This window comes from Choloepus didactylus, chromosome 16, assembly GCF_015220235.1.
Source record: "Choloepus didactylus isolate mChoDid1 chromosome 16, mChoDid1.pri, whole genome shotgun sequence".
In the NCBI taxonomy this organism is placed as follows: domain Eukaryota; kingdom Metazoa; phylum Chordata; class Mammalia; order Pilosa; family Megalonychidae; genus Choloepus; species Choloepus didactylus.
Window position 1 is genome coordinate 1,041,899 of NC_051322.1, and position 21,449 is coordinate 1,063,347.

The 21,449-nt window shown below is 61.3% G+C and overlaps 1 protein-coding gene across 6 annotated transcripts in view; it reads right to left on the bottom strand.

The window, feature by feature from the left end:
• Positions 1-21,449, bottom strand: part of NFATC1 (nuclear factor of activated T cells 1) — a 112,437-nt gene that overhangs the window by 82,147 nt on the left and 8,841 nt on the right. For all 6 annotated transcript variants that reach the window (XM_037805676.1, XM_037805675.1, XM_037805673.1 and 3 more), the window contains exons 2-3: positions 16,827-17,931; positions 894-1,053 (exon numbers count right to left, since the gene is read on the bottom strand). In XM_037805676.1, the coding sequence (XP_037661604.1) occupies positions 894-1,053; positions 16,827-17,931 (1,265 nt within the window). The remainder of the gene's footprint in view (positions 1-893; positions 1,054-16,826; positions 17,932-21,449) is intronic.

Consider the following 21,449-nt stretch of genomic DNA (forward strand, 5'->3'; position numbering starts at 1 on the left):
CTGAAAACATCTGCTAGCACCGTGTGGCCCGGGTTCTGGAGCGAACGTCAACCTCGTCCCCGGTGTGGACGTCAGAGGCGGCGTTACTGGGGGCGGGGCGGGGCCTCTTAGGAAAACGCACGACAGGAGCGGGGTTCGCTCCAACGTTCATGTCCGGGAGCAGGAGACCCACCGGTCAGGCCTGGGGCCACCATCCGTCCCTCCAAGGCCACCGAGCCTCCTCCTGGGCAACCACCTGGTGCAGGGACATTCCACCTCGACCACGAAGCAAGCCTGCTCCTGCCCAGTGCGAGTGAGGTGCAGAGGGCACCGGGCACCAGGCAGCCGCTCCCCGACAGCGAGCCCCACCCGCCCCCACGGCCGCCTCCTGCAGGGAAGGCCCACCGGGCCGGGCAGCTGCTCTCTGGCTCTACTCTCTGCTCTCCTGCCCAGGGTGGGGGGCAAGTGGCTCAAAACACAGCAGGTGCCGGAGAAGATGTGCACGTGCAGGATGAAGGCGCGCTATTGACATTTCCGAGGCTTGTGCCCCAGCCAAACCCAGGCCCACCCGTCACCCCCACGAGGCCCTGAACTCCCTGCTCTTCTGAAGCAGAGTCTCCCTGAGAAGAGGTCTGTATTCACACCTAGTCTCAGGTTCGACCACTACAGATGACCTCTAAGATGCAGCAGTTAAACCGGACAGTGTTCTCATTCCAGCCACTGCAGGCACCAAGGAGAAAGCTGGGGCATAAAAACATGAATGCACAGTGTTTCACCAAGCATGTTGGGAGGTTATTTTAAAAACCAAAGCCCCTGGGAGCTGTCGCTCCAAAGCTGCCCTGTGCATGAGGAAGCCCCCCCTCCCCGCGCCCCTCAGCCTGGGGCCCCCAGCGTCACTCTGGAACTACAGATACCTGCACAACGGGATGTCCTCCGGCAGATGCCTTCACGGCCCCCCGGCTCCCCTCCGTCTCGTAATGAGCTCGGTGATGGGACTTCGGCTGCACTTCGATCCTCAGTTCGTAAGGTCCCGAGAGCGATGGCAGCTGCCAGTCGAGGGCGGGCAGAGTCGGGCTGGAATGGAGCAGAGAGCACACAAGACGGTCAGCACGGCCTCGTCACCCCCAGGCACACAAGATGGTCAGCACGGCCTCGTCACCCCCAGGCACACAAGATGGTCAGCACGGCCTCGTCACCCCTGGGACACGAGATGGTCAGCAACGGCCTCATCACCCCTGGGACCCGAGATGGTCAGCACAGTCTCTTCACCCCCAGGCACACAAGATGGTCAGCACGGCCTCGTCACCCCCCCCAGGCACACAAGATGGTCAGCACAGTCTCTTCCCTCCAGCACACAAGATGGTCAGCACGGCCTCATCACCCTGGGACAACGAGATGTCCAGCACGGCCTCGTCACCTCAGGGCCCCAGACACGAGATAGCACGGCCTCGTCACCCCAGGCCCAGACTCTTACTTTAGGACTACAGTTAGCAGTTCATCCTTTTTCTTACGTCTGAAGGCTCCATCAATGAGGACAATGTCCTGACATGAAGAGTTTCAGAGTCTGTGTAAAAGCCTGTGGTCATTTTATTGCGACAAACGGCCAAAGCCCTGTCAGTGCCTCCAGATAATGCCCCAAATAAAATGGAAACATTCCCCAAGCATGATCTGAAAATATTTTCCTTTCTTCCTTTAGAAAATGAATGATAAATTATTTAATCTCCCTAATGAGACAGAGTCCAGAACTCACTGGAGAGCTCTAAAATCAAAGCGGTGTGGGTGCCGGCTCCACGACCGGGAGACCCTGATGTCCATCTCGCCACTTGGCTGTGTGGACCCGGACAGCCGCTCTGCAAATTGGTGGGGGAGGACAAGGCTTTCGGGGCTCCCTGACGCAGAGGCCGGGATTCACAGGAAGTGATGACAGAACCGAGCCCCAGCAAGGAGAAGGAAGAGGCTGCAGCCGAGGAGCGGTCGGAGGAGCAGAGAGCGTTTCGCACCTGCTGCTTCTGCACAGGAAGGGGCGGCAGGAGCCCTGACTTGGGGCACAGGACAGGGGCTCCACACGGGCAGGCTGGCCCAGCTGCCCCCCGAGGAAGGACAACGCATGGCCGGAGGAGCCGCATCGACTCCAAAGGCTCCACTCCTTCCGCCACCGCCTCATGGGGTCTCACCCTTCAAACAGAGTAAGTTAGAACAGAAACCCACATATGTTTTTGGGTGCAAGGGCTCATCGTCAGGGAGAGGCTGAGAGCTGTGCTCTGCCAAGGGCTGCAATGGCTCATCCCACACACAGGTGAGCCAGGAGCACCTCACGCAGGTGGGCCAGAAACACCCTCAGACAGGTGAGCCAGGAGAACCTCACACAGGTGGGCCAGGAGAACCTCATGCAGGTGGGCCAGGACCACCTCATGCAGGCGGGCCGGGAACCCCTCATGCAGGTGGGCCGGGAGCAGCACCCTTGGCTGCAGAGGGCCACAGGCCTGCCTGGTGCTGTCAGAGCTGGCCGGGCACCCTGTGACCCCGTGCTCCCGGGCACAGAGCCTCGGTGGTGACCCCACCCATGGCCTCCTCGGAACCACCTCTGACCCCTTCCACAGCCCCTCGGCTGCGGAGCCCAAGCAGGCCTGGTCCGAGGGAAGGCACTGCTGGCACAAAAATGCCTGAGCGGAAGACGGGCCCTGTCCCCAGGGGCAGCCTCCTGCCGGGCCCACAGCGGCCGCCCAGGGGCCGGGGGCTCTCTCCTCCGTGTGGGTGCCTCCTAAGGGTGGGCTTCATGAAAGGTGTGCTTGCAAAGTAGACGCTTAGACACCCAGCAGCAGGGGCCGGCAGGGTGGGTGGTGCTTACAGGACTCGTCCCACCTTCTCTCCAACCTGGGCTGGCGCACGCAGGACAGACCACAGACCGCAGGGAGGGGCAGAAAACAAAGCCGCGGAGAGAACACAGGCTGAGTTTTTAGAATAATGCCCAGGAATCAGCTTGAATCGGAATCAAACACCTAATTCCTAAAAATACAAAATGCCTAAAATATTACTTGAAATGACTGTTTCATTACATTCCTAGCACTATAGTAACATGAACTTCTAGGAACGGAAGTAATTTAAATGTACCAGGTGCATTTACTATTTAAATAAACTGTGCTCAATTCAGCTTCACGCCGAGCTCTGTGAATCCACCGTCTGAGCTTCCGCCGAGAGGGCGCGGCCCGGAGAGAGCAGCGCTTGCTGTAAAGGGCGGGGAGGAGCCTTCAGAGGGGTCACCGCCACAGAACCGGGGACCGTGCCCCCGAAAGACGGCAGATCCGAGGGTAGGCGCAGGCCGACGGCCACGGAGCACCAGCCCCAGCCGGCACCGAGCCGACCCGTCGCCGTCACCCTGCCCCAGGCAAACGCTCCTAACTCCAAAGTGAGCGAGGAGAGGCGAGTCTCATCCTGCAGAGTCCTGGCTTCGGGACGAGGCAAAGCGCACACCAGGTCTTCCCCGGCGCCCGGCAAATCCAGGCACGAAGCGCTGCGCCTCGGGAGCCGTGGACAGCGGAGGCTCGACTCCTCACCTGAGCCCGCCCGGGAAGGCGTCACCGGGGGAACCGGGGCGGGCAGGGCAGGGCAGGCCCCCAGCGGGAGCACGTCACCGCACGGGGCAGAAACACGGTCCCAGCGGGGCTTCCCGTCCGGGCCCCTCGACACGGAGCCCTGGCCCGGGAGGCCCTTCCGCTCCACGGCTGCCTCACGACTCCGGGGGTTCGTGTCCACGGAGAAGTCCTCTCAACCCCCCACGTGAAAAGACAGATTTCTTTCGGTAGACACAAGAACACGAGGCAAAGGAAAAGGATTAACAGCGCACCTTCCTGCTCACGTGTGATTTTTACATTTTGACTCAATTTCAACAAGATGCCTGGGTAAGAGCTGGAAGCCCGAGCCGAGCGCGAGGCAGCCACTGGGCGCCAGGGGGCCGGGGTGTGCACGGAGCGCACCCCCCTCGGCCGCTGCAGCACCCCGACCAGCACGCGCCTCTCCCGAGACAGGAGGCACCGCGGGGCGCGGGCAGCAGAGCCACCCTGTAGGGGCCGTGGGCATCAGGCACCCCTGGCACAGCCAGGCGGGGCCGGGGAGCGCGTCCCACGGGGGGCTCAGGGTCCTCCCCGGTGCGGCCCCCACTCGCCCAGCACCGCGAGGAGCGGCCACGGCACTGCCGGACCACCGCTCCGTGAACGCACCCACCGCCCAGCGGGTTAAACACGGCTGTGAAGAGCCAACTTTCTATTTTTATTTTGTGTTAACATATATATGCTGTTGATATAATTTAAAAAATCTTTTTCTATAAAAATGAAAAAGAAACAAACAAAACCACAAAATTTATATAAACAGAACTGGCCTCACCTGATTCCTAGGCAAGAAAAAAGCAAGACCAAAGACAGACATACAAAGGAGAGGGAGAAAGGGCAAGAGGGGAGGCGGGGGGCAAAGCACAAAGAAGTTTCAATTCCTCACAGTTCGGTTAAAGGCAACTGTATTTCCCTAAAGGAAAGTGGCTTTAAACCACTTTGCACTTTTGCAAAAATAAATTTGTCTAAATAATTTGTTCTCAAATCATTTACAGATTTATCAACAGAGTGTGTACACAGTTTAAAGTAAGACTGGCCAACAAAATAAATATGTAAAACAAGACAATTAAAATGGGTGCTCCGGGTTAGACATCGTCAGCATGATGACAACTCCGCAGAAAAACAGCCGGTGCCTGGGGGGAGGCGGCTGTGGGGACACACAGAGTGGGAGAGCGGCTGTGGGGACATCCAGGGGGGAAGAGCGGCTGTGGGGACACCCGGGGGGGGCGGCTGTGTGTACACCCAGGGGGGGAGAGCGGCTGTGGGGACACACAGAGTGGGAGAGCGGCTGTGGGGACATCCAGGGGGGGGAGAGCGGCTGTGGGGACACCCGGGGGGGGGCGGCTGTGGGGACACCCAGGGAGGGAGAGCGGCTGTGGGGACACACGGGGGGGAGAGTGGCTGTGGGGACACCCAGGGGGGGAGAGCGGCTGTGGGGACACACACAGGGGGAGAGCGGCTGTGGGGACACCCAGGGGGGAAGAGCGGCTGTGGGGACACACACAGGGGGAGAGCGGCTGTGGGGACACCCGGGGGGGGGGGCTGCTGCTTCTCTCCCCAACAAGGCCCCTGACGCTGTGCAAAGCACAGCGGCCTCACCCCGGCCTCTCCCCAGCCTCACCACGTGCCCGGCCTCTGCGGGCACCAGAAACGGCCAGAGCGGAGGCCAGAAGGAGCTCCTCATGGGCACAAGCCTGGGGCCAGCTCTTCCCCAGCAGCTGCAATCAGCCTGCCCGGCACTGAGCTTGGGATTAAGAACAAGTGAGCCGTCCAAACTCGCCTTTAGCTTAATTTGATTTTTCAAAAGGCCACGCTCAATGCAACCAAAAAGCTGGGTGGTCAAATCTGTAGCTGAGATCCACTTAACTTGTACAAACCAGAAGCTATCTGCAGTGCTCTCATCTACATGCACACATAGAAAGTTAAAACCACCCATAATATACCCTTATGGAGAAATTGCCTCAAAAACTGGAGGACTACAGGAGAGTATTTTTATATAAAAAATGACGTATCTTAAAAAAACAAAATACATCATGTGGTACCCAGCTTTTTAACTCAAAGATTGTATTTTGAGCATTTTAGCGCATTTTCCACAATGGTTTAATCACAACACAATTCATCATAAACCGTTAGCTGCCACTCTACTACTGGACTTGCCGTTAAAAGCACCAGTGAAGTGGACGTTTGTCATTAAATTTCAGACTGTACCTCTGATCATTTCCTTAGCAAACAGCCACAGGCTACGTCAAAGCTCATGAACATTTTAAGTTCCTGATGTGTGTCCCCAGCCTGCTTCCAGAGGAGCACACCACATCCACTTCTACCAACAGACGTGACTGCTGGCTCCACAGCAGCCTCACCAGCCAAGGAGTCCTGATAGTTTTCCATCTTTGCCACTATTCTGCACCAAAAAGTGGTTTCATGTTGTTTTCATCTTCATTTAATACTTTAACAAAGTGCAAAACCGTGGAACAACATATTACAGTTTGATAGTAAATATAAATAAGAACTTTTAAACCACCAGCAATAAAAGCTCTGACAGTCCCTGACCCTCCGCCAGGCATCCCCTTTGCTCCCATGTGCTGTATTAAAGGCGATGTGGGCCCCTCCCCACCGTCCGGACGACCGGCTGTGCCCACTTCAGGAAGGACATGAGGCGAAGTCCCCGGGGCACGCTGCCAGCTCTTCCTGGGCCGCTTTGGTGCAGTCGTTTATGAAACGAGGCTGATGATGTGAAGCCACGGGAAAGGCGTCGCTGGGTCACATGGAGGGCGGGAGACCCTGCACGTGTCGGCGACGAGAGTGAGAAGCCTCCCGCCAGAGATGGCTGCCGACACGACAACGGCCAAACCCTCAGCCTCCAGCCCCCATAGTGGCTGCAGCCATCTCAATGGCTGTGCATCTATCAACTTTTCCAAATCCTTGCTCCTACATGGGGGTGACGATTCCGCCTCCCCAGGGTGTGTGGAGCTTGAAACCAGGTACTGAGCAGAGGAGCTGGAAAGCGAGACACAGCGACCTGGAGCTCCTCTCCTCCTCGCAGCACCGTGCCGGCCCAGGGCCTCTGGCAGAGGGTCCCCGGAGCCCCCCACACCGCCCTGTACCGTCTTCACCGTGTCCTCTGAACCTGAAGATACCTCACAACACAAAGAGTTGTAAACAACAGGCTTGGCTTCGTGCCTCACCTGAGAAGCCCTCCTCGTCCTACTCCCACGTTGCCTGATGCTATCGGCATCTCCGGGCCTCGCCAGCAGCCGTCTGACACCAGGAACCCATCGCCCCACTGGCAACTGGGGGTCCCCGTGCCAGCCCGTCCATCACGAGGTGCATTCCGGCCATCCACGGGGCCAGGGGAAAATGAGGGCAGCAGGTGCCCGGTGAGCCAGTTGGAAACGAGTGGAAATGAGCCAGAACCTTCCACGGGACCCTGGCGTTCTGATGACACGCAGGGTGTTGAAGGGTGTAGGGCCAGCTTCACTCTGGCCAGTGGTCCACGGCAGGAGGGCCAGGGGTCACCTCGTGCTTGCGGGCAGCACCCTGCGTCTGCAGCCACGAGCTGGGGTCACGCCTGCCCGGGGTGGGGCCCCCGAAGGGGAGCCGGGGCTCCCTTTCCGTGGCTGGTTTGGCTGTCACTTTCCTGTGAGAAAGGCTTTACATTTTTACTTACTCTTTGGGTCTCCTTTACACAGGGGAAGCTTAAAGGCTGTTTTTAAGAGCCCAGTTCCCAAGGAGGCCACCCACATACTGAGCTCCAAAATCAGAAAATAAGAAAACTCGGGTTTCTCCTCCATCGGGTCTCCTACCAAGGCCCAGTGCAGCCCCTGCTGCCCCCGGGGCTGCCTCCCTCCGGCCCAAGAGGTGCCTGCAGACAGCCAGTACCTATTTTACAGTTAGAGATTCACTTCAGAGTCTAGTCTCTCTTGTAAAACGTAAGGAATTTCATAAACAGCCTCATTCATTCCGGTGAAAGTTATAAAAAGCATCATTGATGAGGACACTGGCTAAATCACAGCGCTCAACCTCTACTTTACAAAACGCCTGCACGCTTCTCGATGAAAACCTGACGCCAGCTGCCTCACAGGCACCCACAAACGCTTGTTGACACGATAGCCGTGAGCCTGTAATATCCAGGATGTTTATGTGATTTTCCCTTTGCACTTCTACCCGTTCAGAAGACCCATGGACTCAGGAGCAGTTAACCACAGCAAGAAATACTGAAACAAAGGCCATTACAGCAGAATGCAGAACCGAGGCTACCCTGATTTAATTCAGTGCTAACGAGGGTGCCTTCCAGCTCAAACACGGTTTCCTCTCTCGTCAGGGTCTGGGGCAGGCAGTTGCTTGGCTGCGTGTTCCGTCTGTCGTCTGTCATCTGTCGGACTCAAACGCCTCGCCCAAGATCACCCATCACGGGAAAGCGGGGATTCAAAACCACGTCTTCAAACGCCAGCCTGGGCTGGAAAACATGGCCTCTCAATTCAAAAGTAAAAATCATCCTGCAGCCTATCCCATCAGCCACCCGCTGGCATCAAGAGAGGAGACACCAGCACCCCCTGCCAGGCACAGTGCAGCCAAGGAGGGTCCGGGGCAGGGACCCCACCAGCCACCCGCCGGCCAGCGGAGTGCGGGGCACGGAGTGGGGGACGGAGCAGGTGAGCCAGGACCCAGCCACCACGCCATCCCCCGGCCACGTCCACGGCATCGCTGCAGGGGGAGAAAGGGATGAGAACAGGACCCGAGGCGAGAAGAAAGCCCCAGCGGGCCGTAAGGAACCACCTCACGTGGGACCTGGTTCCACAGCCGTCAAAAGAAACTATGGATCAGGGACGTGAATACGGAGGAGATACTCAGTGACACTGAAGGATTTTCTTACGTTAATCGTTAGGTGAGGTGACGCTATCATAATTAGTTTCTAAACATGAGTCGCTATCTTGTAGAAATACACACTGAAATACGTATAGAGAAAAATAAGGGGTCTGGGATTTGCTTCAAAATAATCAGGGCGGAGGGTTCGGATGAAACGGGTAGGGCAGTGGCTCGTGGGGACTGAGGCTGGGGGCGGGTGGGGGTCTCCCCAGACCCGTCTCTCCAATTCTGCATGTTTAGAATACATTAAAAACTAAAAATATTCTCAAGATTAGGTCTTGAAGCAGATGTGCTAAAATGGTAACTGTGATATTTCAGACTCATAAACTCCCAATAAAGTAGTAGTATCACGGGTGATTCGTTTTTCTTTTTTGTTTATCTAAATTTTGTAAATATTCTACAGTGAGACACTACATGTATAAACCCCCTAAAATAAACTTTTTAAAAGTTGAGTTTTAACTTTCGAGTCTCGCCTCACCTGGCTGCCAGGTGTCTGCTCAGCAACGGCTTTGGCTGCTCGGTGTCCGCGGGGGCCCGGGAGCCCCTCCGAATTCCGTCTTCCTTAGAAAGGCTGTGCTCACCCGACGTCTGAGGAGCAATTTTCAGTATAAGTCACCACCACCTTGTCAGCTCATCACGAGACTCTCAGAATCACTCTTTGGGGAGTGACGCTTTCCGCATGTGGTGGAAACCCGAGGGTGAGGCGTCCCTTCCTTCACGGTTCTGAGCCAAATCCTCTCGATTCTGAATTTCCAAAGAGCTGAAGCACACGTGTACTTATCACGTGGGAGAAACGTGTAAAGGCTTTAATGACACTTGTCACCCGAAGAGCTAACGCCACGAGCCGCACGTGCGTGACCACAACCTCCTGAAGACAGAGACCCAGGGAAGCGAGTCCTCCGAGCTAACGCGGCACCAGCCCCCGGCTTCCCGGGTCTTTCCCTCCTTCCTCCTTTCTGAGCCCAGAAAGCCCAGCTCCGAGTCCCCGCGCCACGACCCCGGCAGGTGGGGACGCCGCTGGCCTCGCACCAGCCCCGGCCCCCTGGGGCCCGGCCAACAGGACCACCCGAGGACCCGTCTCCCATCCCTCCAGGAGCGGCAGAGCCCCGGGCCGTGAGAAAGTCCTTCCCGCCCAGGAGGGGCCGCGCTCCCGGCCGACTGCCCAGTGGACAGGTGGACCCACCCTGACCCACGACCTGACCTCAGCTCAGGCCAGGGGCAGCGGCGTCCTGGGCCCGCAACCCGCCTCCATTCCAGGTTTCCAGCCTGGGGGGCGCTGCTGCCCGCGGCCTCCAGAACCTGCTGCCGACGCCGCGGAGAGGCCGCCTGGCCCTACAGGAGCAGGGAAGGGGACCCTTCACGGGCGGACGTGTGGCCACCAGGAGAGGGGTCTCGGCCCTCCCTGCAGAGTCAGCCCTACACGGCAGGTACAGGCATCTGGTCACTGCAGCGGGACGGGCACTCCAAGGAGGAGAGCACGGGCGACCCTGCAAGGCCCCGCACACCACGCACACGCCCCGGCAAGGGCCCGCACACCGCGCACACGCCCCGGCAAGGCCCCCGCACACCGCGCACACGCCCCGGCAAGGCCCCGCACACCGCGCACACGACCCGGCAAGGGCCCCGCACACCGCGCACACGACCCGGCAAGGGCCCCGCACACCGCGCACACCCCCCGGCAAGGCCCCCGCACACCGCGCACACCCCCCGGCAAGGCCCCCGCACACCGCGCACACCCCCCGGCAAGGCCCCCGCACACCGCGCACACGCCCCGGCAAGGCCCCGCACACCGCGCACACGACCCGGCAAGGCCCCCGCACACCGCGCACACCCCCCGGCAAGGCCCCCGCACACCGCGCACACGACCCGGCAAGGGCCCCGCACACCGCGCACACGACCCGGCAAGGGCCCCGCACACCGCGCACACGCCCCGGCAAGGCCCCCGCACACCGCACACACCTGCCAGCAAGGCCCCCGCACACCGCGCACACGCCCCGGCAAGGCCCCCGCACGCCGCGCACACGCCCCGGCAAGGCCCCGCGCACGCCGCGCACACGCCCCGGCAAGGCCCCCGCACGCCGCGCACACGCCCCGGCAAGGCCCCCGCACACCGCGCACACGCCCCGGCAAGGCCCCGCACGCCGCGCACACGCCCCGGCAAGGCCCCGCACGCCGCACACACGCCCCAGCAAGGCCCCGCAAGGCCCCCGCACACCGCGCACACCGCGCACACGCCCCAGCAAGGCCCCCGCACACCACGCACACGCCCCAGCAAGGCCCCCGCACACCGCGCACACGCCCCAGCAAGGCCCCCGCACACCGCGCACACGCCCCAGCAAGGCCCCGCAAGGCCCCCGCACACCGCGCACACGCCCCAGCAAGGCCCCGCGCACACCGCGCACACCCCCCGGCAAGGCCCCCGCACGCCGCGCACACGCCCCGGCAAGGCCCCGCACGCCGCGCACACGCCCCGGCAAGGCCCCCGCACGCCGCGCACATGCCCCGGCAAGGCCCCGCACACTGCACACACGTCAAGAAAGCCGAGGCCACTTTTGCTGGGAGCCAAGACCCCACTACCCAAACTTGGTGACACCAATCACGGGGACCCCTGCACCCTGGAGGGGAAGGTCAGGGTGAGCCGGCCGAGCCCCAGGACCCTTGCCACACAGGGTCGCAGCCTCCTGCCAAGTATCTTGTGGGCCCTCACCCCCACCCTGCAAACCTCAGAACCAGCCGCGGTGCCTGACGTAGCCCTCGGGGAGCCCTCGTCCTCTCCCCCAGAACAGGCAGCAGCCCTGTCAGCGATAAGAGCCTCCTGACCCCACAGGGAGGACGTGCAGCCCGTGGCCTCCGAGGCGCCATCAGCAGGGTCCGCCTGGTGCCACAGCACAGGCTCTGCAGACCCAGGCTCAGGAGGAAGAGCTCCCTTTTGAGGTCCTCAATCCAGCAGAGGCGCCCCCTGACCAGAGGCCGACACCTAAAGCTGGCAGCGCCGACCCTTGCCTGGCCTGTCCCTCCGGGGTTGGCCTTGAGACGGGCCGTGGCCTTTCCGGAGAGGACAGCGGCAGGGACGCCGGGAGAGCGCCCGACAGGCTGCAAACCTTCTGGAACAGAGGCGGGTCGTGGGCTCAGGATGCCGCCGCGCCCCTGGCCTGAGCCGAGCCCATCTGCCCCCGCGGCCCCGGTGGGCAGCAGCAGAGTGTGCACCCCACGTGCGTGGCACCACAGAGCCCAGTGTCTCCAGCCCTCCTATGCCCTGCTGTTTTATTTTGCACCTAGAAACTTCTGTGCCTTGGTTTCCTCATCTCTCAATGAGCCGAACCCGTGCACTTGCCCCCGCATCACCCGGGGCCTCCGCTGCACCTCCGGGCCAGCAGGGCCACTGCCGGGCACCAGGCCCCAGAGGGGCAGGCCCTGGGCCACGCATCACCCTCATGGCCAGTATGACGGCCAAACTCTGAAAGCTGCCCATGCGGACCTGCGGTCACTTGCGCCACACACAGAAGAGCGGAACTAACCACCTCGAGAATCCCTCACAGTCAGGCTGGCTCACCCGACAACGGCTCGTGACTGTCACCCCAAAACAAAGGCCTTGGGGCTCCTGGCATAACTGACCGCTGCCTCCAAGGGGGATGGAGACTCCAGGTGCCAAGTGAGGGGAAACGACCCCTCCTAACGCGGAGGCCCTCATGGTCATGCCCAGCGCTGGGGCAGGTTTCACCCCTGGTTTCCGGGGATCGGGAGATGCCCCAAGGGCGAATCCACTCAGGAGGAAGCCGGGACCTCAGCCGCTGACCCAGGGCGCCCGCTCCTCTCCCCGGGCACCCGCCTCGGGGCCCAGCAGGAGGAAGGCCAGTGGCAGATCACATGTTATTACACATGCATGTCCCTGAGGAAAGCAGCACCCACAGGGGCCTTTCCTTAACTAAAAGCCAACTTAACACTCGCGTGTCGAACCCTAACTTCCAGAAGACATTTTGGAAGCATTTACAAAAAGGCAAACCCCATCATAATATAAAAACACGTTTTTCTCTCCAGAATCCAAGAAACATTGGCAAATGAACTGCACTGATTTGTGTCTGGGTCAGGGGTCAAAGGTGAGCGCCCGCCGTCCCCCAGCTGGACCTCAGTCTCTGCGGCAGCAGTGTCCCCCGCTCCCACGCGGACGGCCCCACCGCAGGCTTCATGCCCCGGCTCTCCCCGCACGGCCTCCTTGGCAGGCGAGGCCTGCACACGAGTCGGCTGTCCGTCTGTCCGTCCTCACCGGCGCTGGGCGCGGAATGGCCGGGAGACTGGAGCCCGAGGCCACGGCGGGATGCCCACTCCACTCCCCCTCGCCGGGAGCTGGCTGCCTGGGAACCTCGGCGGCGTCCAGAGCAGACAAACCCGTCAGCACAGGCGCCAGGCACAGGCCACGGTCACCTTCCAGGCCCTCGCTGGCCGGGCGCACTCCTTCAACTCTGGGTGCCTTTCGAGCACCCTGCTGGCATGAGCCCCTTGCCCGGGACCCTCTGGGACCCCGGGGACCCAGCAAAGAGAATTAACCGATACACATGAAAGTCGTTTCCACCTGTTTTTCCAGGAGCTGTTTCCTTCACAGTCACTCACTCGCACAGGGGTTTCTTCCAGGGCGCTCCCTGCTCGAGGTGGGCTCTCCGAGGGGAGGCGGCGGGAGTCGAGGAGGCCCGAGGGGGGCCCACGGCCCAGCCCCCCCGGAAGGCACAGGCCAGTGGCCCCGCAAGGAAAGCGGCTGGAGTGGCCCACGTTGGAGGCTGGTGGGGGCCGACCCCCACCCCCAGCCGCAGCCCCCGCTCCCACCAGGCGCAGCCTCTGACCCGAGCACGCCGCCCAGCCTCTCCCAGGCACGGAGGGGAATGCCACAGCCTGCGCCTGTGGGGGCACACCGGGAGCCCCTCGGGCACCCCTGGGCCTTGCCCTGCTCTAGGGCGGCCCTGGGCCCTGCTGAGCCTGCACCTGCAACCCGATCGGCCCCGAGGGCGTGCGGGCAGCGGGCCCAGCGGGGAAAGGCCTGGCCGCAGGGCTCTGGAGACTGACCTCCTCGCCCTCCACAGAAACCCCACAGTGAGGCCGGGGGAAGGGGCTTGTGTTTGGGGAACAAGACAAGGATTTTCTTCTCACTAGTCTACATGCTTATCTAATCCAAAATAGGATAAATTCTGAAATACATAACTTACAAAACGCAAGAAAGATCAATAATCACTTATCAGATTTTTGGAAGCTGATAACATGCATAGCATAAAAGTCAGTGAAATGACGAACATTTTCAGTATCTCAGCCAAAAGCCTAAAGCAACAACAGAAATAAACCGGCTCAGCCATGTGGCAAGTATCTCGTCACCCGAACCAAGCAGGGTCCTTGTGAAAACTGCTCGCGAGTCCTCTCCTGCCACCTGGAAACGCTACCTCTGGTGTGAGCACTCAGCTCCCAGAGGCAAAGCGCACGTGGGAGAATCCAACTCAGCAACGCGCTGCTCATGCTTCAGACGGACGCACGCCGGAAGGCCCCTGACTTCCCAGCTCGCTGCTCTTTTTGGCTTAATTCCCCACGTAACTCTGTGGCTTTAAAAGCACAGTGATTACATGGACACAGAGAGACGGAGACATTCGCGCATCAGCGGTTGAACGCCCCATATGCCTACTTGACAGAAAAAAGTGCACTCCTGCAGCCCCTACGACTGGGTCTCGGTGCCCAGGACACAGGGGGCGCGAGGGAATTCGGCTGAACAATCATGAACAGTCGTTTAACTGCAGGGCCTCAGATTCAGATGAAAATCACTGATCTTCGCCCGCTGAGAACCAGTGCCTCCAGAAGCCTTCACACGTCACCCCTTCTGCCCTTCCAGGAAAGCTGAGGTCACTGCCCTCGGCCCTGCAGGAGCAGGGAGTGGGGGCCGGCAGCTCCCGGGGCTGGGGGAACCCTGGGCAGGTGGACCGAAGGCTGCCCCAGGCCTCAGCTCCCGGCCGAGACCCAGGCAGACAGCTCCGGCCAGGCCCGGGAGTCTCCGAAAGAAGGGGAGGTAGGAAGGGGCTGTGCAGCCTCACTCTGGCTCCAGAAGCGGGGGCAGGCCGTCCGACCGTCCAGGGCTCTGCCAACTACCCCTGACTTCCAGGCCAGCTGCCTGCGTTTTAAAAATATGCGCATCGGTCAGTTTAACTCCAAATGCTGAACTCCAAAACTACAGAATCCTATCAAATGCTGTGCTGCTCGTTCTGCAGACATTACAACTTATCTGGCCGCGGCAGGAATCTGGCCCAGCCTTCCTGAATCCCGGGGCCTGTCAGGGTGCAGAGCAGGGAGCGCCGTGAAGGCGGGTGAGCCCGGACGCAGGGGGCAGACGCGGGTGGAGAGGCCCACGGAGCGCACCTCCTTCAACAGTCCCGTCAACATTTGATCGTAATTTCTAGGGCCCAGAGGGGCTGCACCACGAGAGGGGCAAACGGCCTCTGGCCTCGGGCCGGGCTGAGCCACACACCCTCGCTGCGGAGGGCTGCCCAGGGGAAGCCAGTTCCCCTCGGGTTGGCCGCTCGGGTGTCCAGCCCCGGGCCCGGGGCACAAGATCAAAGGGAAACAGACTGCAGGGGCAGGAAACACATTTCCATGGGGGACCAAAACAGTGGAAAAGTGAGGGCCTCCAGCGCGGAGGCTGGTTTTGTACACTTCACTTTTTTGTTTGTTTGCATTAACGCGCAGGCCTCACACCTAACTAAAGAGGTCCTGTAACCCAGAGATAAAGATGAGAGAACAAATCGGCCCTCATAATTACTGCAAAAATCCCCAACCAAAGGGAAAAAACAGCCACCTGTGTGCTCCAATGACCAAATCAAACACAGGTCTGACGAGAGAGGCCTGGCAGGCGGCTGCCTCCAGGGACACCCCAGTTCCGAGGGAGCACACCTGCCCTCGACTAAATCTAGAAGGGAATAAATAACCGATGACTAAATGCAGCCCGGCAATGAATTTCATTTTTTAAAGGCATACTGGCCTTCTCATGGGAGCTAACACAGGGTTTGCCGGAACGTTTACAGCTTCTTACAAACGTCCTCGGGCGACGGTTGGCACCTGGTGACGGTGCTCTCTCCGAGCCTCGGGCCGCAGGACACTCAGTGGCCAGTGCCCGTGACCTTCCCTGTCACACAGACGCACAAGGTCAAGGATGGCCGTCTACGTGCGACCGACGTGCCCGAGAGTATCAGCCTCCAAACAGTCTTACTTTCATTTAAGTAAAAATTGTAAAGGCAGCACTGCAGGCATAAACAGTTTCTAAAACAGTTTTGAAGTTCTTGCAGCCTCCAAACTTTTTTTAAATTTCCATGTTTATGAATTAAATCCAGGTCTGAGACACATTCGCTGGGTAGAACTGAGCCGCGGCCTCGGCCACCCAAGGGAAACCAGGTGGAGACGCAGAAGCAGCCTCGTGCCGCCAAGAGGGACCAGGGGCGGCTCTTGCCCGCTCGCTCGACCGCCTGCTCCCCCGCCAGGCCGTGGAAGGGCAGCGCCCGCCGTCTGCCTGGTGAAGCTGCCCGTTCCCCCTTCCCTGCCACACACACTCGCGAAGGCTGCACCGGGCTCCCCCCACCCCAGAGGTCACTGCGCACTGCCTTCGTTGCAGAAAAGAAAAGGTTTGCAAATCTGGATAAAAAAACAGCCTTACTAAACCACACACCCTTCCACGTAGGAAGGCCGGTATGGCTGACTCCAGTCTTGTCTCCAGGACTCCTTCTAACAAAAACAGAAACGGAAACTATGAAAGAAAACAAACAGAAAGCACAGCGAGCCTCTAGCACCCTGAAACTGCACATAGAATTACATGCGCCCACACATTCCTTTTGGGAGGAGACGGTTCCCCTAGCTCTGACATAAAATGGTGCCATGAGCAAGGCAGCGAGCTCTGTGTGGCACTGGTTGGCATTGCTGGACATTTTTGTGCCTCGGAGAAACCTCCTCGACCAGAAAACACTCTGTGAGGGGTCACCAGTGGCCCACCTGTTGGGAAAGCTGTTTAGTTAAAAATAAAACACTGGGCTCATTAAACGGACCCCGGGGAGTTAAAGCAGTGGCTCACACTGCCAAAAACAGGCACCCACCACTACAACCGGGAGGTAGAGAATCCCCCCGAGCTCTCTGTCACCAGACTGCCAGCAGCCTCATCTGCCCCCAGGGAAGGGGCCATGCTGCTCTCCAGGTGCAGCCGGCTGCCGGCGGGGAGGGGCTGTGCGCCCGGCGCCCCGGGGTGCCACTCGGTCCCGTCTGCAGCTGCGGCAGAGGCAGTGACCGAGCCGGGAACGAAACGAGGAGGACCGGGGAGGCCAGACGCCAACGGCCTGGGGTGTCTCGGGGGCTGGTGGGTCCCCTTACCTCATGTAGGAAGCGGGGGACAGGGCCTTGGGCTTCACCCACTGGTACGGGGGCTGCGGCACCGACAGATACTGCTCACAGAAGGCGCCCTTGCGGACGTGCTGGAAGGCGGGGAAGTCCTCGGGGGACGGGTCGGCCGCGGGCGGCGTGGTCCCCAGCTCCTCGCAGGCCGGCTCGACCTTGAGCGCCACGGAGGGTGCGTGCTCCAGGGTGGTCTTGCGGGACTTGACGGGGACCCCCTCGCCCAGGTCCAGGGCGCCGTCGGTGCTGAGCGCGTTGATGGCCGCCACGATGGCCGAGCTGGTGTACTGCGTGGTGTTGCCCAGCCACGTGTCGTCGGTGACGCTGACGCGCGGGGAGCCCTGCGGGGACGGCGTGGGCGAGCGGAGCGGCGAGCAGGGCGGCTGCCGGCCGTTCAGGCCGTACTTCCGCTTGTTGCAGGGGGAGGAGGGCCGGGAGGTGCGGGCCCCGAGCCAGCTCTCCTCGGTGACGCTCGTGCGCGGTGAGGTGGACGGCGAGTGCCGGGGCGAGCCGAGCAGGGTGCAGGCCCCCAGGCCACGGGGGAAGCCCTCGTCGGGGTCCGTGGTCTTGGGGGACACGCAGGGGGACTGCCACGGGGAGGTCTGGGGGGACGCGTACGGGAAGGAGTAGTTGGACTCGTACGAGGAGGCCTCGGAGTTGCAGCTCCGGGAGGACAGGCTGCCGGCCGGACTCAGGCAGGTGGGGTCCCGGTAGCACTCCATGCTGGGCAGGTTCAGGGTGGCCGTGGCTGGGGGCCGCTTGGCGAGGGGACCGACGTCCTCCACCTCCACATCGTGGAAGAACGGGCCGCCGCCATGGTGCAGGCCCAGGTAGGGAGTTATCTCGATGCGCGGACTCTCCAGCGCGGGTGCGCAGCCGGGCCTGCCGTGGCCCGAGGACAGGAAATAGCCCATGGGCCCGCTGTCCACAGCCCCTGCGTACGCGGAGGGGTGGCTGGTGGACGGAGCGATGGAGATGACGGGGTTCGGGGCCTGGAGGTCATGGCAGGGGGCAGGCAACGGAGGGTGGGCTGTGCCGAGGGGCAGACCAGAGCCGACACCGGAGGGCGCATAGCTATAGTGTTCTAGGAGGAAAAACAAAAAGGGGGACACGGCATGAGGGGCTAATCACCAAACTCCAAATTCACCAACCTGGAACGCAGCCCCCGTCTCGAGACTCGGCCTCCCCAAGTGGGAGGAGAGCCGCCCGCGGAGCCCCCGCTCCACTCAGCGCCTGCCTGGCTCCCCGCTGCCCAGGAGGTCCCCCACCCGCGAGGCGTCCGTGTGTCCTCTCCCCTCTGCCTGCCCAGCAGGGCCCTCACCTGCTTCCGGGCTCCACTCGCAGACGCCCTCCCTGAGCCCCACCAGCCGCGCGGCCCCGACACTACTTGGTCACCACCCTCTTTTGCTGACCCAGCTGAAGGCAGCCCGAGTTCAGGGTCTGCACAGCACACTCGGGGGGCAGGGGTCACCCTGGTTCCCAGCTGCTCCCCAAGCCCAGGACCCGGCCTGGCCCTCCGGGGCTCAGACTGGGTGGGAGCGAGCGAACAGTGTGTTACATGCAAAGGCACCACGACATGTGAAGAGATTTTAAGGCCAAGACGCTGAGGCCCTCCGGTCACCAGCTGCCATGGAAACTTCCCGGATGGGTGAAAGCCCAGGCCAGGGCCCCCCGGGAGGGCCTGACCCACTCACGGCCCAGGAGCCCGTCCCCGGACAGCTGCTGCCGACGTGCAGCGCTCTCAGCACTCGCTCCTTGGGGGCCGTCCCTGAGAAATGCCAGGGCATTGCGGTGCTTGTGCCTACAGGCCGGGGGGCGGCCTGCCAGGGTCCCCGTGCAGAAGAGCCACACGCAGCAGCCGCACGTCCGTCTCCTGGCGCAGGCGCCCCGGGCTGCAGCCACACGGGGCAGAGAAGGGGTCCGGCGTCGCTGGGCGCGGCTCAGGGCCCCGAGGGCCTGAGGGGGCCAAGTCAACCCCCCACTCACCCCCACACACACTGTGACTTCTTCCAGAAGGAGCCAGCCAGCACCGCGTCTGGCAACGTGTGATTCTGACCCTCGCTATCAGGAGAGCCCTCCTCGCTGCAAACCCGCCTGCTGCGCCCGCAGAGAGGAGCGGGCGTGACCCCGAAGTGGCCCTTCTCACCGAAGCCAGTTCTGAGACCCCCTTCCCACGCGGGACCCCCGGCAGGCGCACCGAGCAGCGCTGGCCTCCACAGGAGAGCCCGTCCTGGCCCCCCGCCCGCACGCCGCGGAGGCGCAGCCTGTCCCCGCGTCGGGGAGGAAGGAGGAGCAGTGACCAGCGCAGCCCTCGCAGCCCCGAGGGCTTCTGGAACCACAGGAACCGCGTGCATGACACACCGCACTGCAGGCTCCTCGGGCGTCGCACGGCCTGGCGAGCACACGTGCCCGGCCCCTCCCGCACGCCCACCCTCCTCGTGCCCGGCGGCGCCCCGGGCCTCTGCACGCGCTGCCCTGTCCCCGTGGTCTTGCCGCTGGCTGAGCACGCCAGGGCTGCCTCCTCCCCCTGGACTCGAGCTTCCCAACAAGGCCACGGCCCGCCCTGCAGGGGCTGCTGGAGGAGACGCGGGGGCTGGCACCCCGGGAGGCTCAGGATCCCCAAGCCCGGCTGCCACCACACGGCCTCAGCCAGGCCAGACGACCAGTGGGGGGCCGAGCCCTCGGCAGCTCCCACGGACAGTACCCCGGGCCCCAAGCCCCCGGGAGGGCAGAGGCGATGGGAGCAAAGATGGGGAACTGCCTCAGGGGGCTCCCACCGATCTGGCAGGGGCCGGGAAGCCACGTGGGCACTGACAGTGCAGGGCAAGCCGTGGGGAGGGGTCCCCTAAGAAGGGAAGGCGGGGGGCAGTGAGGGAGGGTCCCCAGTAAGAGCGAGAAGCCAGAGGGGTCAGGGAGGGGTCCCCTGTAGGCTGGGGGTCACCCCATAAAGAAGGAAGGTCACAGAGGGGAGGAGTCCCTGGTAGGAGGGGAAGGTGGGGGGTGGGAGCTGGTGGTCGAGGGGCACACGGAGTGGGGTCTGCATTTTAAACAGCTGCTGCTCCCCTGAGGGTTGGCCACCACAGCGGCCCTGGGAGGGTCCTTCTCCTCGCAATGTTGTCACCGAACACTGATTTCCCCGGCAAACGTGATTTCCTGTTTATGGGCACACACAGCAGCACCCCACACCGCGGCTGCCAGGATCACAGGCCACCCTCACACGGCCGCCCCGACACGCCCCATGCCGTGTCAGCCTGACTTCTAGATTAAAAACCTCGGTCTTCCCAAGTCATGAAGCTGTCAAGAAGAGCTACCTGTCTTCAGGTGAGAAGGCAAAGCTCACCCGACCAACTGCACAAAGCCCGTCCGAGTGCCGACGGAAGGAGGCGACGTGTGAAGTGTTTCTGTGTGCCAGGGACCCCGGCTCACAGGCTAGGCCCGTGCAGGCCCTTCGGCTGGTGAAGGGGACGGGAGGGGAAAGGGGGCGCAGAGCAAACAGGTGCGGGCCACGGGCAGAGCAGGTGGGAGAGACCGAGCCCCGGCCCAGGGTGAGCACAGGCCAGAGCAGGAGGCCCGGAGACGCCAGGGCTGTCAGCCTCGGGCCTCGCGTTCCGCTCAGGAGTTTCAGTGAACCTTGGCTCAGTGAGGAAGAAAAAAGCCTAAAAGCCTTTACGTGACAATGAAAGATGCACGTGACCGTGAGTTCTCCCGGGTTAAACAAATTACAGAACGGAAAATGCTGAAAATCCATTACGATCACCTGACTCGACTGCCCTTTGAGGACCTGCTGTCTCATCCTCTTGTCCTCATCTTTCAAACAAAAATGAGCTGAAGACCCAACTTCCCCCAGAGGCTGAGTCCCTCCCTCCTGGGAAAGCTCACCTCCCACCCCCTTGGCTGAGGTGATGCCTTTGCTGGGAGCCCACCTTCCCAGCTGGGGTAGGGGAGCACCCATGTGGGACACCTGGGGTAAAAGAATACTGTGTGGGACACCTGGGGTAGGGGACACCTGTGCAGACACCTGGGGTAAGGGAACACCTGCCTGGGGACAGGCTCCTGCCCTCCTCCCCGCCCCCTCACTGCTTCTACTCAATTTGGTTTTATTATCCACCCAAACCAATTCGAATTTGAATCTTTTAGCTATTCCAAGGGATTACATTTACATGTAACGAGGACATTTCTGGGCCCTTCTTGACCATCCTCAGATGCCCGGCTGATCTGATCACTCGGCACCTTTAGGGTCAGTGCCACCAATGCCCGGAGGACCTGGCCACTTGCCAAGAAGGCGCACGAAATTCCAGGGAAGGGGAGTGCAAAGAAACAGGCCTATTTTAGGCAAATATTATGTAGAGCCTATTCAAAATCATTTAATGAAATAGAATGTCATAAAAACGTGGCTTCCCCTGAGAGGCCTGTGTGCACCCTACTCACTCTCCAGTTCCCACAGGGCCCTTCTCTCCACAAGGCATGTGGGGGGCCTGCCTACGCCAGTGGGGGAGGTCTCCCCAGGGAGCGTCAGCAGCCGTGGCCTCATGTCAGAGCCACATAACTTTACTTCTGAACAACCACCAAAAACAAAGTGTATCAGTGGGCTTCCTACCAAGC